The sequence below is a fragment of the Euprymna scolopes genome, chromosome 27, assembly GCF_053919585.1.
Source record: "Euprymna scolopes isolate OS-2025 chromosome 27, ASM5391958v1, whole genome shotgun sequence".
In the NCBI taxonomy this organism is placed as follows: domain Eukaryota; kingdom Metazoa; phylum Mollusca; class Cephalopoda; order Sepiida; family Sepiolidae; genus Euprymna; species Euprymna scolopes.
In genome coordinates, this window is record NC_136508.1 from 95,944,927 (window position 1) to 95,960,864 (window position 15,938).

At 34.1% G+C, this 15,938-nt stretch overlaps 1 protein-coding gene across 6 annotated transcripts in view; it reads left to right on the forward strand.

Annotated features, from left to right (window-relative positions):
* Window positions 1-2,534: 2,534 nt before the first annotated feature.
* Window positions 2,535-15,938, forward strand: part of LOC145249025 (uncharacterized) — a 31,717-nt gene continuing 18,313 nt past the window's right edge. For 4 of the 6 annotated variants that reach the window (XR_013863444.1, XR_013863447.1, XM_080110884.1 and 1 more), the window contains exons 1-4: window positions 2,535-2,803; window positions 13,668-13,725; window positions 14,270-14,313; window positions 15,625-15,918. Coding sequence is in view for 2 of the 6 variants with exons in the window: in XM_080110884.1 (XP_079967010.1) it covers window positions 13,709-13,725; window positions 14,270-14,313; window positions 15,625-15,918 (355 nt within the window). In the remaining 4 variants the exon portion in view is untranslated. Of the gene's footprint in view, window positions 2,804-2,856; window positions 2,933-3,942; window positions 5,059-13,667; window positions 13,726-14,269; window positions 14,314-15,624; window positions 15,919-15,938 lie in introns of those variants that run through there. The other 2 variants (XR_013863446.1, XR_013863445.1) reach the window with 2 other exon arrangements.

A 15,938-nucleotide genomic window follows, 5' to 3' on the forward strand; every position in this document is an offset into this window, starting at 1 on the left:
TTAAGGAAAATCCTTGAATGTGGAAACTAATACACGTGAGCCACAAGTGTGGGCCAGACAAACTGCTGCAGAGGCAAAACATGAACCGCTAGCAGTGTCAGAAACCGATTTTAAGAATGCGTGAAAAAAATTGAATAATTCGACCTCCTATTTTTACAAGCTTATAACTACTTGAAAAATGTAATTCAAACCCTAATTTTTTTTTTCAATTCAAGGAGCAAAGACCAAATTTTTAAAAAGTAACAGGTTTAATAGCAAATTATGCCCTATTTGTTTTTTTAAATCGGCTTTCTTTAAAAAAGATTTAAAGAAAACCAACGAAATTTTTCTTCCTTCGAGTATAAAAAATCGATATAAATTCCAAAAAATCACTTACCTATAAAAAAACAATTCAATGTGTAGTTCCATTCTTCATTGTTAAGAATTTATCCATATTTATATTTTAAATTCTATTTATTTTTTTTAAACGTCTATTTGAAAAACGCGCTATCATGGGAGCATTTTTCGAAAAACCGGAAGTAATCTTTCTCCTTGTTTTGAACTACGGATGAACAAAAGGGACATAAAAACCACACTGGAGAAATATGTGTTCCCATAGTTTTAAAATAGTCAAATTTTACTCATAAGATTATTCCTTTAAAAAAAAATTAAAAAAAAAAAACACTCCAGGATTTTTTTTCTTTTCTCAAAAAAATACATAAATTTTTTATTTATTATATTTTCATTCTTTTTTGTTGAGTGAAATTTTTTTTAAATATCTAAAAAAAAGAAAACATTGAATCAAATAGAAAAAAAATTGTTGTTATCGTCCATTACTTACTGAACAATATAAGCAGAACATAGGCTTTCAATTACAAAAAAAATCAACGTGGTTTAAAAAAAATGGTTTTACACTTTGGACTTTACATGTAAATTTCCAAAAAACTCTTCTTTTTTTGTTTTAATTTACAATATATTATTTATTGATCTTTTATCTTCAATTTGTGATATATAAAACTTTGGTACATTAAGTAATTATTTAAATTTAAATAGACATTTCAAAATGGTGGGGTATTTAAAAAAAAAGTTTGTCTAAAATATTATATTCAGTTTATTGGAAAGAGCAGAAAATTTCACATTGACCCTGAAAATATCGTAAAAATTTAATCAATAGAAAAATTTTGATAGATTTTTAAAGTTTAAAAATTGAAAAATATTTAATTCATAAAATTCAATTGATTTCATTACGTAAAAAAAATGGCTGCATGGAAGCGCACCGGCACTTTGTAAACACTGTTTTTTAAAAATAAAAAAATAATATTTCTATTATTTTTTATACAACTTTAATAGTTTATTTTGAAAGTATAATCCATAAAGAAAATAAACAACCCACTTTTAATAGAGAAATTATAAGTTTTTTTTATATTTTATTCGCAGTTTCGTGTTAGGGGTGTCAAACATTTCCCCAAAATTCTGATACACCTAATGAACCGCTACATTGAAGCCGAATATCTATAAGTTCTTTAACCCCACCCTCATCCCCCTATTAGCATATCATTGCTCCCCCCCCCACACACACAAAAGAGTGAGATCGAATAGCCGAGTAGAGTCAAGGAGGAAGGAAAGACCGAGGAAAGAGCACTGACCGGACCTCCACTGGATAAGGGCAAAGAAAATTGGGACCCTGGGAAGGCTTATTGCCATTCAAATTCCAGTGAAGACCAATAGAGAAATCAGTGATAAAAGGCTGTTGTGATAATGCAAATTTATTTGCAAATGTTATCGAAAGAGGTGGAGAGTACTGGAAATCTGGGGAGACTTGTTGTCACTCAGCTTCTAGAGAACACCACAGACTGTTTTCAAGGAGAGATCTTTGATGACCTGTGTGAAAGCTCCTTTAAGCCAATAATAATATCTGAGTTCTTAAATTTAAAATATTGTTAAGTTATTTTTTCTTCCATATAAATCTATATACCTATAAAAGTGAAAATGTATGTCTGTCTGTCTGTGTATCTGTGTGTGTGTGTGTGTGTGTACATTTCCCTACGCAATAACTCTGTCAATTTTAAGTCTCCAGACTCGAAATTTGATATACAGAGTATTGAGATTTGGGAAAATCGATGTGATCGGTTTTGGTCCAGGAATTTGGCGATTAAGGGGTCAAAGTTCAACGATTTGACCTTTGAGAACTCTACCAAACTCATCCGACAATTTTCTGTCTAAACACTTGAAATTTTAGATATAGGTTCATTGGACATGGATATAACTTAATAACTTGATTTGAGCCCAAAACTATAAATTTTAAAGGGTCATAATAGGGGTCAAAGTTAAAAAAATTGACCACTTTTTTTTTTTTTTTTGCTCAACATACATCTCCAAATACCCGGGCAACGCCTGGCACCTATGCTAGTACTTTATGTTAATATTTACTTTTTAATTGAAAGAGGATGTATACTACCCAGGTAATGGCTGGGAAGGTTGCCTCTAATAACTGGACCAAATCATACCGACCCAAAAAATCGTGCCTCTTAACTAGCTTGGGTTTACCTCGAGTCATTCAATTCTATTTATAGCCTGTAATGAATGCTATGTTTTTACCTGTCTCGAATACAGAGGCGTGTAAAACAGGAAGTAAAAGACGAATAAACGACAATAACAATAATAAAAGAAAACCAAGTTGTTTTTTTTGTCTTTTTTTCGAGTTTTTCCTGGATTATTCCAATTTGTCAAAAACACATTTCGAACCCTGCCTACCTAACAACGTGAAAATGTCTTGAATTATTAAACACTAAAAAAAAAAAAGAACAACAAACAAACAAACAAGGTAAGTTAATGCTGTTTTCTCAGCCGCTTTTAACTTTAAAGTTGGAGTTTATGGCTATGTTTTTACAACAGACAACGGAACGAAAACATATTTAAGAAACAAATACACAACAAATAAACGTTACCAAAGGCAAGATAAGTTACTCTTCTATCTACCTGGGTTATTTTTTTTTGTGTTTTAACTAATATTGAAAGTGATTTAAGCTAGAAACGCAAGTAGTACAAAGCGATCAAGTTAAAATGGAAATAAATATGGCGGCATGATTGCTCCCACCTTCGGAGTCCGGAGAATCGCTAAAAACTCGCAAATAAATAATGATAGAAATTCACAAAGTATATATCGCCGTAACATTTATTGGGTGAATTAGTATTTTTGAACAATGTCTAGAATCTTTCTAACCCCAAAACAACCTTTACAATGACGACTTCCATAGGTTTTCCAGGGGTGCTGAAAACGAATATATACTTTAAAAGAGACACAGAGAAATAGTTTAAAATTTTTTATTTTTTTTTTCAGAATGTGGAGGACCACTTTTCTATATAAATTTAACGTAAACTGGGCACCCACTTTCAGGCCACCTAGTGTTATTGGGCTTGTTTTTGCTTTTTGACTAAACATTTTTTTGTTTGTTTTTCTGCTTTCATCTCCCAATCAAGACACAAGAACTATAAAGAACAAAAATAAATAATAAATAAATAAATAAAATCTGTATGCAGATACGTGCAATTCCATATGTTTTCAGTGGTGACTATTTCTGCATGCGCAAGCGTAAAAAATAGCCACCGCTGATGACATAAGGATTTACATTGCTTAATATCCGGAAAACTAAATACGATATTCGTTTTCAGCATACCCAAAAACCAACAAAAGTAGTCATGTTAAAGGTGATTGTTAAGGCTGAAAGTAAGTAAAAATTTATCAAAAAACATTCAGGCAGCCCCCAAAACAACAAAAACAATTATCACTAGAGGGCCAGAAAATGGGTGCTCATTTTACGTTAAATTTATATAGAAAAGTGATCTCCGCCTTTTGAAAAAGTAATTTCTTCATATCATGAAAACTATTTCTCTGCGGCACTTTAAAAGTATATTTTCGTTTTCAGCAACTCCGAAAACCCCTATAAGTCGTCATTGTAAAGGTTTTTTTTTTTTTTTTTTTTGGAGTGGGAAAGATTATAGACATTGGGTCGTATTATTTTTTTTTCTTTTTCGAGTTTTAAGCCATTCTCAGGACTCCAAAGGCGAAAGCATCATGTCGCCATCTTTGTTTTCCATAACTTGCGTTTCAAACTTCAAACACATTTTTATACTGCACCTCCTGTCAATTCGGTGAACATTGCATGCATTGTTCATGCTCGGTAAAAATGGCACGATAAAAATGGCACACGTAAATATGGAACAAGTGAATAAATAGGAAAATAGCACAATTCGATAACGGAAAATTAGGGTCGTTCCGGGGGCAGACTTAGGGTTAATGGTTGAGTTATAGGAAATTTTTGGATGAGGCACTCAAAATTAGAGTTAGTGATAAACCCTACCATTAACCATAAGCCCGGGTGACGACAAAAGGTTTTTAATCCGCCCCGCCCCCCGAATAAAATGCACACAGTTTATCTCGCTTTACCCCTTCAATCTAATTATATCCCTTTTAAAAAACTATTTGGCTAGACACTGGCCCGGAAATGGGTGATCATTTTACATTTTTTTTTTTTTAAATCAATTTTCACCCTAAACAAGGCACAGTGTCACTTTGAAGTAGGGGGCTACTATCGGGGACATAAGTTGCAGGGGCATTATGAAAGGAGATGAGTAGCAAGATGTTTGTTCACATTACACTTGAACTTCTGCATGTTAGTACAGTTGGGAAAGCAGAATCCTGAAAGGGAGTTCCAAAGTCTAGCAGTTCTGGGGAAGAAACTATTGGAGTAGAAGGCTTTCTTACACCTAGGGATCTCTACTGTGAAGGGGTGGGACTTAGCTGCTTGTCGGGTTTGTCGGGGGTAGTCACGTCGAGGGGGTACAAGTGCTTGTAGTTCGTCAGAGTATTCACCATTAAAGTATTTGTACAACAGGCAGAGGGATGCAATATTTCGTCGATGGGACAGAGGCTGAAGCCTAGATGACAGTTCAGGACCTATCAGGTTGGCGACTCTCTTTTGAACCCTGTCCAGGAGTGAGAGACAAACAGAAATGTGACAACAGTACTCCATACATGGACAAATGGTGGCCTTACAGAGGTACAGGATACTTTCAGGCGTAAGTAATTTTCTAGCATTTTTGCAGCAGCCTTTAACCGTAACACTGGTTAAATATTCTAAATAGTTCTAATTTTTTTTTTTAATTATTATTTTTTTTTTTTTAATTATTTTTTTTTTTTTTTAATTATTATTATTGTTTTTTTTTTTTTTAATTATTATTATTATTTTTTTTTAATTATTATTATTTTTTTTTTAATTATTATTATTTTTTTTTTTTTGGTTAACAGCATGAGGGCTAAGACTATAATTTTAGTCCGAAATAAGAAAGTGGAAAATATGACATGATTTAAATTTGTGTTACGAATTCGATGCAAACTAATTAAAATATATATATATATAGAAAACAAACAAGTACATTTTGGTTTTAAATTTAATTTCTTGTGCGGAAATAAAAAGGCTAATTCACCTTTTAAAGTTTTGAAAATCCAAATTTTATTCAGTGATGTAATTGCTGGCGGCCACTGCTTTTTAATTTTCTTAGACCAAAAACATTTTCACTTTAAAAAAAGTGCACAGAGAATTGACGAGATTGATTTTTAACAATTCCGTTAATATCAAATTAAAAACTAATATATATACACATATATAATCGGTTTGTTGTTTTTTTTTGGGGGGGGGGGAGTCAGCAGAGTCCTCAATTATAAGGAAAATCCGAAAATAAATATTGAGTATTGGCTGACGAGAACTGTATATGGGTATCTAAAACGGTCCTAATTATCGGGTTTGAAACCGACGGTACCAATGACTTGTCTCATCTAAAATCTTTCTGTAAACAAAAAAATATATATAAACAAATGTGTGTGTGTGTGTGTGTGTGTGTGCGCGCGTGCGTGCGACGTTTGACAAATCCCATTTTAAAATAATTTTAATGAGAAATAAATTTTAATCAAGGATTTGTCTCACGTGACTCAAATTAACCAATTAATCCTGACCACATGAAATTAAAGAAAAATCGTCCACTTTGAATTGAATACTAAAAAATGTAAAGATAAAAACCGGGGATTATTTTGTGTCCTTGAATATTTGCCGATTTTACAATATTTTTTCAGCTTATTTTTAGTTTATATTTTTTACATTTCAAAATAGAATTAACGTTAAAGTGTAGTATCTGTTTTCAGTGCTCTGATACTATACTTTATCTTTTCTGTTTAAAAACTGGTCCTGTATCTAACTATGCTCTCGATTTAATATTTGCCGATTTTACAATATTTTTTTAATTTTTGGTCTTATTTTATTGTTTATTTTACATTACATCAACCTGTTCTTTTCATTTGTTTTTTAATTCATAAACAATTCCAATATATACATATATATATATATATATATATATATATATATATATATATAGGTGTTGGGACGATTAATCAGAATTGGGAATCAGATAAATCGGAGCTTTTTGGGGTATCAGACTTGGTATCAGAATCGAAAAAATTTGAACCTATTTTCCGATACCAAAACCGATTCCTTAAATTATCTTTTTTATTTTAATTTTGGTTTAAGAAACATCTTCCACCACTGATAGTAATAATAAAATAAATATTTATTGATTTAAACTTCCAGTAAGATTAAAATATCTAGATGACCCCCCCCCTCACAAGTGTTTTTATGTTTGAGAAAATATATGCACATTTAAGATGTGTTTTGACAATAATCAGGACAAAATAACACTTTCATAGTTAAATATTTAGAGACTAATAAAGAATCGGAATCAGTAATTGTATTGGAATTGGGAATTTAGTACGGAATCAGAAAAAAATATTGGAATCGTCCCATCACTAATATATATATATATATATATATATATATATATAAATAAATGGTAGCCGAATGGATTAGGTCTTCGCTAGTCGAGCCAGAGATATCTCGTGATGTGGGGTCCAAATCGTTCGACTGGTATTAATCGTGACACCCTGCACTGAAGATTCCCGAAAGGATGAAACACTAGTGTCTGTAGGTATTTAATAATTATTATAGTATAAAAAATAATTATATATATATATATATATATATATATATATATATATATTACATAACTTAACATATATATATATATATATATATATATATTACATAACTTAACATATATATATATATATATATATATATATATATTACATAACTTAACATATATATATTACATAACTTGACATATATATATATATATTACATAATATATATATATATATATATATATATATATATATATATATATATATATATATATATATATATTACATAACATATATATATAGGGTGGGCCAAAATAAGGGTCCTATTTTTAAAGTTATTCAAATTTAAGGATAGGACCCTTATTTTGGCCCACCCTGTATATATATATATATATATATTACATAACTTAACAGATATATAAATATATATATTACATAACTTAACATATATATAAATATTTAACATATATATATATATATATATATATATATATATATATATATCACATACTCTCGATTGATTGGTTAATCTGAGTCACGTGAGAAAATTTCTGATGTTTATTTCCTGTAGCGTGACACGACTTGCTTTCAAAGTGTGTTCACACTCTTTTTTTTTTTTTTTTTTTTTTTTAGTGACGAGTGAAGCATTCAGTTTAGGTTAGTCATCTACTTTTAAATGCGAATGTAATTTTCTTCTAAAGAAAGTTTTTAATTTTTTCCATGTATAAGGTGCCTTCAATAAGTTTCTAGACTTTTTTTCGTATAGGCATTTTTAATGATAGTACACGCATGAAACTCTAGTCCCCTTTTAAGTAATCTCCTCTGGCTGTAGTATACTTGTACTGTTCCAACAACTTCTGGAAGACGCCATGGAAGTTTTCTTGTGTGAGCATATCAATGACCCTTATCATTTGGGCTATGACAACAGCATATTCCTTTCCTTGGTTTAATTGTCAGGTACACATCCATTTATATCTTATGTTTTTATGTAGAGTGTTGTGGTTCTCGGTTGATTAACTGTGTCAGATATATACTTGAGAGGCAACATAATGAAAAGAATATGCTGTTGTCATAGCCCTACTTATCACCGCCTCTTTCATCTCTTCAATTGTCTTCCTTGAGCTTATGGAATTACCAAAAATCACAAGGAACATGTTCTGGCCTATTCTGAGAGCAAGGAACTGCCTTGATGCCCGTCTTAGTCAAATAATCTGTGACCTTCTCTTTGTGCAAATCTTCCACATCTTCAGTTCATCAAGAATAATTGTGTGTACAGTTTCCATACTGACATCAAACTGTGCACTTATTGTCTCTATAGGCATACAATGGTCCTTATCCGCGAAATTCTTTATTTGGCCAATCGCTGACATCATGAGAAGAAGGAGAGAAAAAGAAAAAGGACAGCACGGGGTCAAGTGAGAGAAGCAAATGGAAAATGGATGTTTGAAGTTGAGAGTGAGAAAACGCTGGCTATGGCCGGCGTCAGGTGGCAGAGAGAGAGAGACTTTTAAAGAGCGTATGTAATATGGCAGAGGTTGTAAAAAACGTGGGTGCCGAAAGACTTCTGAAGGATAATGAAATGCGTTATCATTGGTAGAACTTCAAATAAATATTTTTCATTTGCACTTAAATAAAAAATGCTGAGTCATATTTTTTATGTCCTTCTTTGTGTGTTCCTGTGATGGTACCAGACAATGCATGGGGCTGAGTGGTTGGAACGTAACAACACTGTTAAAGTGTAATGACCACATTACAACCCATTTGGCATTGGCCAGGATCAATGTTGCTTAACTTTGATGATTTAATGAGAACTGGTCTGTCAGCATGATTATGCCGCGTATAATTAAGATCTGGGACCTTTAAAAGGTTTCATGTCTGTTAACAAATGTGACAAGTCATGGACTACTGAAAGTTCAATCAATATAAAGAGACTTAAAACAGATGATACCAATTTATATGCAAGCAAGTGGAAGTAGTGGCATCAGAAAGAATCAAACATATTCTTGGTCAATCTAAGAAAGAGCTGAAGGTGCAAGTTGGCAAAACTTGATGCCTCTTCCAGATGACGGCATTTGATGGCAAGAGATACTACTTAATGAGACTATCTCCGATATCCAGGACAAATAACACCCTTGTACCATTTACGAACTTCTAATTGTAGAAAAAAAAAATATCTTACACCCTTAAAATTTCAGCAATGGACGGGAGATAATCCCCCTGTCAATCTTCATTAGAGTTGCCTTCCTTTTGTCAACCAATTTTTTTTCGCACACATTCGAAACAATGACTAAAAAGTGGAAACTGACTCACAGAAATACGAAAATATCTCCAAAGTCAGTAATCTTTTCTCCTTTCTTTTCCAAACAACAACTGAGATGCCTGATAAAGGTCGAAGGACAATCCGACCAAAACATTGCACTAATAGCACCCAAGATGAGAACAATAGTTTGATCAATACAAGTAATATATAATGTAAACACTACCTAAGAATTCTTGTTTTAAACTCCTCGGCCTAACATTCACGGGCAATATGAACTGGAACAAATACATTGAGGACACTGCAAAGACTGCTGCAAAGAAGGTGGGTTCCCTCTATCAAGCTAGAAGACTGCTTGCATTTGAGAGTATCTTGTACCTCTACAAGGCCACTGTACTGATATGCAGAAGTTTAAATGTAATGTAAACCAGCATTTTGTTAATCTTTCCTAGGCATGGTCTTAAATAGTAGCCACTTACGTCGAATTCGCAATATGCCTTGTGGATATGAGCAAGAAGAAAAAAAAAGACTGGGATTTAGGTTGAATGTAGCATAACAAATCATGACGACCATCGTCAATGCTGTGTTATCCCAGGAGGAAACTATTAAAAAAGTGACATCGGTGATCCCGATGAGATTTACATCAATTAAGATGTGAAACCAGCAATGCTGAACTTTAAGCGAAATTGATGGTTCGGCTTGAAGTGTAAGGATCCAAAGCCACTTGTAGACAGAGCACGTGCGCTAGGGCTGGATGTCAAAGGAAAGGATAGCATCTTGTAATAGAGATGACAAGGCATGCCGGAAATCACATTTTAAGTTCTTGCAAGACAGACCATTTTTTTTTCTTGCGTGGCAAAGTCACAGGGAACCTGCCAGTTTTTTCTATTTACTTGCCTCCCCACGAGGGCAAAGTTAGACACAAGGTTGGTTTTTAATGTGGAAAAATCCAGCTCCCCCAAAAAGGGCACTCTGGAGAGGGACAAAAATTGTCTCAGATATGAACGATTTCTCCTACACTGACAGAGGACAGGAAAGGTGAAATGTAGTATCAGAACAGATACTACACTTTGTCCATAATCAAAAAGTTTGTTGCTGGCTTCATGATCAAGCATGTGATACTCTCCTCACTCGGATGATGTAGAAAGTATGTAGAGAGCAACGCACAAAGACTCGGCTTGATCACTATCGTCTATATGGAAGAAATAAACGGTCAATGTCAAGTTTTTTCCAACTCCCCAAAAAACTTTCAAATGACGATTTTTAAGGGTTTCGGTCGTGCTAAAAAAACGAATATCACATTTAAATTTGAGGCAGTTAAGTAGTTTTCATGATATGGAGAAATTACTTTTTCAAAAAGTGGGGGATCACTTTCCTATATAAATTTAAGGTAAAATGAGCACCCACTTTCTGGTCACCTAGTAATTTCTTCATATCATAAAGCAAATTTAACTGTGAAAATCGTTTTCAGCATCCCTTTCAAATCCGTGCTTCTCTGAACACCACTCCTTCAAACACCACATGCTTTTCTGAACACATCTTTGTCTCTGCTGTGACGTCACATCGCACAGCTTGCTTGGTCATTTGCATATGTTAGCTGCTGCTGCTACCAGCATCAGCGGATCTATTACATAAGTAAAGAGGTTGCACCTCCATACCAACTCCATTTCCACCTATCACTGAGTGTCTGATGCACTTAGGAAAGTGAGAATATGCCCCAAAGCATCAAGATAGTGATAAGAGGAAGATTAGAAACACCAAAAGGTGGAGTCTTCGAGTAGTTTTGGGACAATTAATCAGATTATGAAATCAGAAAAATTAGAACTTTTGCATATCGGAATCGAAAGAATTTATGCCTATTTTCCAATGCCAAAAAAGATTCTTTTAATTGTTTATTTTTTGGTTTGTTTTTGTTGAAAACTTAACCCGACCAGACTGAGTTACCGATATACCGGTAATTTCCGAATATGCTATATACTGAGTTACTGCTAAACAGGTATTTTTCTGACAATGTTCTTTTGTGTTGTCAGGGAGCTAAAACTAGCTACCCAATCGCGGCATCTCATCTGACCACATCTGTGCTGTGTGCGTGGAGATACAACAGACAGCACTCTGGAGTATCTTAAAAAACAAACCCCAAAAGAAGGTGACAACAAGGTTCTGGTGCACTCACTGCAGAAAGTACCTGTGCATCAAGGAGGGCTCCACCTATTGGGCAGATTGGCACACAAACGCTGAATACTGGCGGTAGATGACTGAGGCTGCGATGTGTATGCTTAACGTCAGACAATGACATCGTGGAAAGAAGTGATAAAGAAGATTCCTGCCAAAAAGAAGTGTTGCATTAAGTGAAACAGCATACCAGTACAATTTTATGTCAAAGAAGGACATGTCCTCAGCAACAGCATCTAATTATACTAGGCTTGGCTAGAAGTAATCGACCTTGCACAGTCACTTGATAGCAAGTATATGGACAGGCCACATTACATAGTAGATCACGTCTAGGTAGAATCACTTGATGAAACTACCAGGTTATCGATATGCCATTAGATTAAAACTGCAGTGTTTGATGTGGTCAGTCAGCAATCTGTCATTGTTGATGGAATTCTATGTCACAAATGCGATTTGTGCAGCACGGGCGACAAGATCAAAGTATAGTATCTGTTCCGGCAGATACTGCAAGCAAAGACCATATGTGGGGGCGACCCCACATATAAGACCTTGGTCAATGTAGGGGCAACCCTTCATACCAATTGTCACTATCCAGCTCCCCTACTCCCCGGGGAGTTAGTCCCCATTTCCCCTTCACTCCTCACATTAAAAATCGGCCTTGTGCCTAATTTGCTCAGTGGGGGAGCAAATAAATACCTCAAAGTGTAGTATCTGTTCCGACAGATACTGCAAGCAAAGACCATATGTGGGGGTAACCCCACATATCAGACCTTGGTCAATGTAGGGATCACCCTACAGACTAACAGTTACTATCCAGCTCCCATTTCCCACCTCTTGGGAGCTGGTCCCCTTTTCCCTCCCTCTCTCTCCACATTAAAAAACGGCCGTGTGCCTAATTTGCTCAGTGGGGAAGCAAATAGATACATACACACCATGTTTTGGGAGAAGACCACTCGACGACTGAGGAAATGGATGAGCCATCTGGTGCTGAGCTGTTGATGGTTGGTGCCAGTAATTCATGCATCCACTAGAAACTTTGTCAGATGATTTGGAAGCAGAAATTTTATTGAAAGATATGAAAACAGAAACTATGGCGCATGTTCCAATCTAAAGAAGTGCACAGACCAAACAAGTGATTAGGGGATGAATTAGCAGGCATCATGACGGTATATGAGAAAAAGAGTTAGGGTCGTGCCAGATGTTGTTGGTTGGGTATTGAACTCTGTTTCATTTACAAAATGAAAAAAATTTTGTCTTTTTTTTGTGTGTGCAATGCCAAGAGTTCCATTATGCAAATGAGCATCGTTTTGCATGGACGAATACTCGTTGATATTAAAAGAGAAAGAATTTTCCATCCCAGACAATATGAAAAATGACATGCAACGATTTTGAATCACATGAAATGCTCAGAAAGAGACAGACGCATGTTCGTGCCCTCCTTCAAATCTTTGTTCCAGTTCCTTTTCTCTTTTCACTGAAATGCAGCTCGCAACAAAAATGCCAGACTATCGATATGCCACTAGATTAAAATTGAGGTAACTATTTGATGTGGTCAGTCATCAATCTGTTGTTGATGGAATTCCATGTCTTGTACGCAATTTATATCATGCTTTGGGAGCAGACCCTTCAATAACTGAGGAAAAGGATGAGAAAATGGATGAGTCACCTAGTACTGAGCTGTTAATGGCTGGTGCCAGTGATTCTTATGAAAATGGAGCTACGCATCCATTTGAAACTTTGTCGGATGATTTGGAAGCGGAAATTTTATTGATGAATACGAACACAGAAACTATGGTGCAGGTTCCACTTCAAAGAAGCACGTGAACCAGATAGCCATTGCTATTCTGCATCATATGTAATCAAGAGATAAGGGGATGAATTAGCAGCCATCATGAGGTTATATGAGGAAAATAGTTAGGGTCGTGTCATACGTTGATTGGGTATTGAACATAGAGTGTTTTATTTATATTTAAGATGAAAATATCTTGTTTTTTTTTGTGTGCGTGATGCCAAGAGTACACTTATGCAAATGAGCATTGTTTTGCATGGACGAATACTCGTGGATATAAAAAGAGAAAGAATTTTCCCTGCCAGACAATGCAAAAATGACATGCAACGATTTTGAATCACATCAAATGCTCAGAAAGAGACAGAGAACGAGATAGAGGGAAAGGAAGGGGAAAAGAGTCGTCTGTTTTATTTATTTTTATTTTTTTAAATTTTTTTCAGTAAGAACCATTTACTTTGAAGATATTAAAACTGCAATCACCATGGAAACGACCTTAAGGTTTGTTCATTTTTTTTTTATTAAATTGCTTTTTGTTTGTTGTTGATACCTGCAAATATATGAACTCTCTTGGCACAAATTTTTAATAACAGAATAGTTTTATGAAGTCAATAGCACCAAATATTCGACTGAGATTCTTGACATTTGAAAAAAGATTCAAATCCTGAATCACTTTAACTGCCTGATACTTATACGTGTTCGTCATAGTGATAACATCGTTGATCAACGTATGTGGGAAATGCAATGAAAATAAAATCACCTTTAAATGTTAGATATTGAACGATCCACTAGCATATAATTTAGTTGAAAATAACAAGAAATAGAAAATGAGGTATACTTGATGATTCTAAGTTTAAAATTGTTTAGGCTGTGAAAATGTACAAGAAACGGATATGACAACACATGATTCAAAGAGAGAGAGGGTGATAGAAAAGATAATCCATGACGTCATACCCACAACCAAATGCGCTAATAACTTCTGTATTCATTTGAAATTTTTACGATTCAATTTTAATTAAAATATTTTTGTTCTTTTTTTTTTCAGGATAATAATAATAGCAAGCATGATCCACTTGACGGATTCTTTCAGTATGTCTTTTCTTTTATTTATTTTTATTTCTTTTATTTTGTGTCTACTTAGTTTCTCATATTTATCAATCATTTCCTGTGGTTTAATACAAAAATATGAAGAAATAGATTGGATGAAAACGATTTTACAGATTAATAATGCTAATTATTTATTATATAAATAAAAATTGAAAAGAAATTACTTTGGAATGAGGAGGTATTTAATTATCTGTCACTGAGCGGAGCTCTATTAAATGTTTTCTCGTTTGTTATCCCATTATTTTCTGGTCCTAAATACAAGGGCAGATAACGTACTTTCAAAATGCCTTTTAAGCAAGGGATATAATTATTGCAAACAAACGATTGGACAAGTGGAAGCAAGTAATTGGACAAGACAATACAAAGTAAAGTTTAAAGATAGACTATGTGTTTCGGCTACCAAATAAACAATTACATTTGTCTACAATAAATATTAGATTAATGTAGACTTTTTTTATTAATGCAATCTCGTATTAATAAAAATCTACATTAATCTAATATTTATTTCATCAATGAAAATCGTATCCACTGTAACAATCTTCCTTGCAAGAATAAGTATTTTTCAAAGAAACGTCAGCGAAAAAATTTTTTTCATTGTGAAAAACCTGTAAGAAAGAAAAATGCCTTCATTGTGCAAGTCTTCCTTGTCAGTAAAAATGATTTTTGTATTATAAAGAACAAGAAAAAAGATAAAGTGGCTAGGTAAAATCAAATATATATTTGCCAGCTGCGATGCTACTAAGGTCCAAATTCAAGAATCGAGTTGACAATTTTTTATATATTAGATACATAAGAGTATCGTTATTTCCATGGCAAGTGCTCGTCTGAGCTCCATTCCCTGCCTCCCCCCCCCGCCAATCTTTCACAAAAAACACCCGACTAGCTGAAACCACTGTCAATAATTTTCCCCACTCTTTATCCGTGCCTAAATCAAAACGTAGATTCCATGAACAAAGCTTCTTTCTTAGAACTGCACGCCTGTGGAAGTCTCTGCCGCTTGCATGTCCCCCCCCCCCGAATTTAACTTGGATGTCTTCAAGTCCAACACACACAAATTCCTGATGAACCGCCCCCTTAAGTAATGACACTTTATTAAAGCGCCAATACTAACTATTACTACGATACTATCCCACTGATTAGTGTACACACAATAACCCTTATCCTCGAGTGGCTCCTGGGCCTTGATAAGTGGTGACCCCCCATGTAAAAAAAAAGTATGATATTTTTAAAATGTAAAACAATTTGTTTTCAAAATCTTACATTTAATGCATTGAATTCATTTTTGTTTTTCAGGAATCATTTCTTCTGCAAATGCAACCGATTTTCTGGAAGGAAGCCCCGCAGCACTAACCTGTATCTTTCCTGTTGATCCTAAATTCAATCGTTTACAATGGGAAAATGTGAAAAATGGTAATATACTTCGGTGTAGGAATCTAACAACTTGTGACGTGGATCACAGATTCGAGCTTTCAAGAAATGGTTATAACATGACTCTCATCATAAAAAAGGTGAAACCAAACCAAAACAAATGGTCGTGTTCGGATAACACCGGAAGTTATATTGAATTTGTAACTTTCAACGTCTTTAGTAAGTAAATATTAATAATT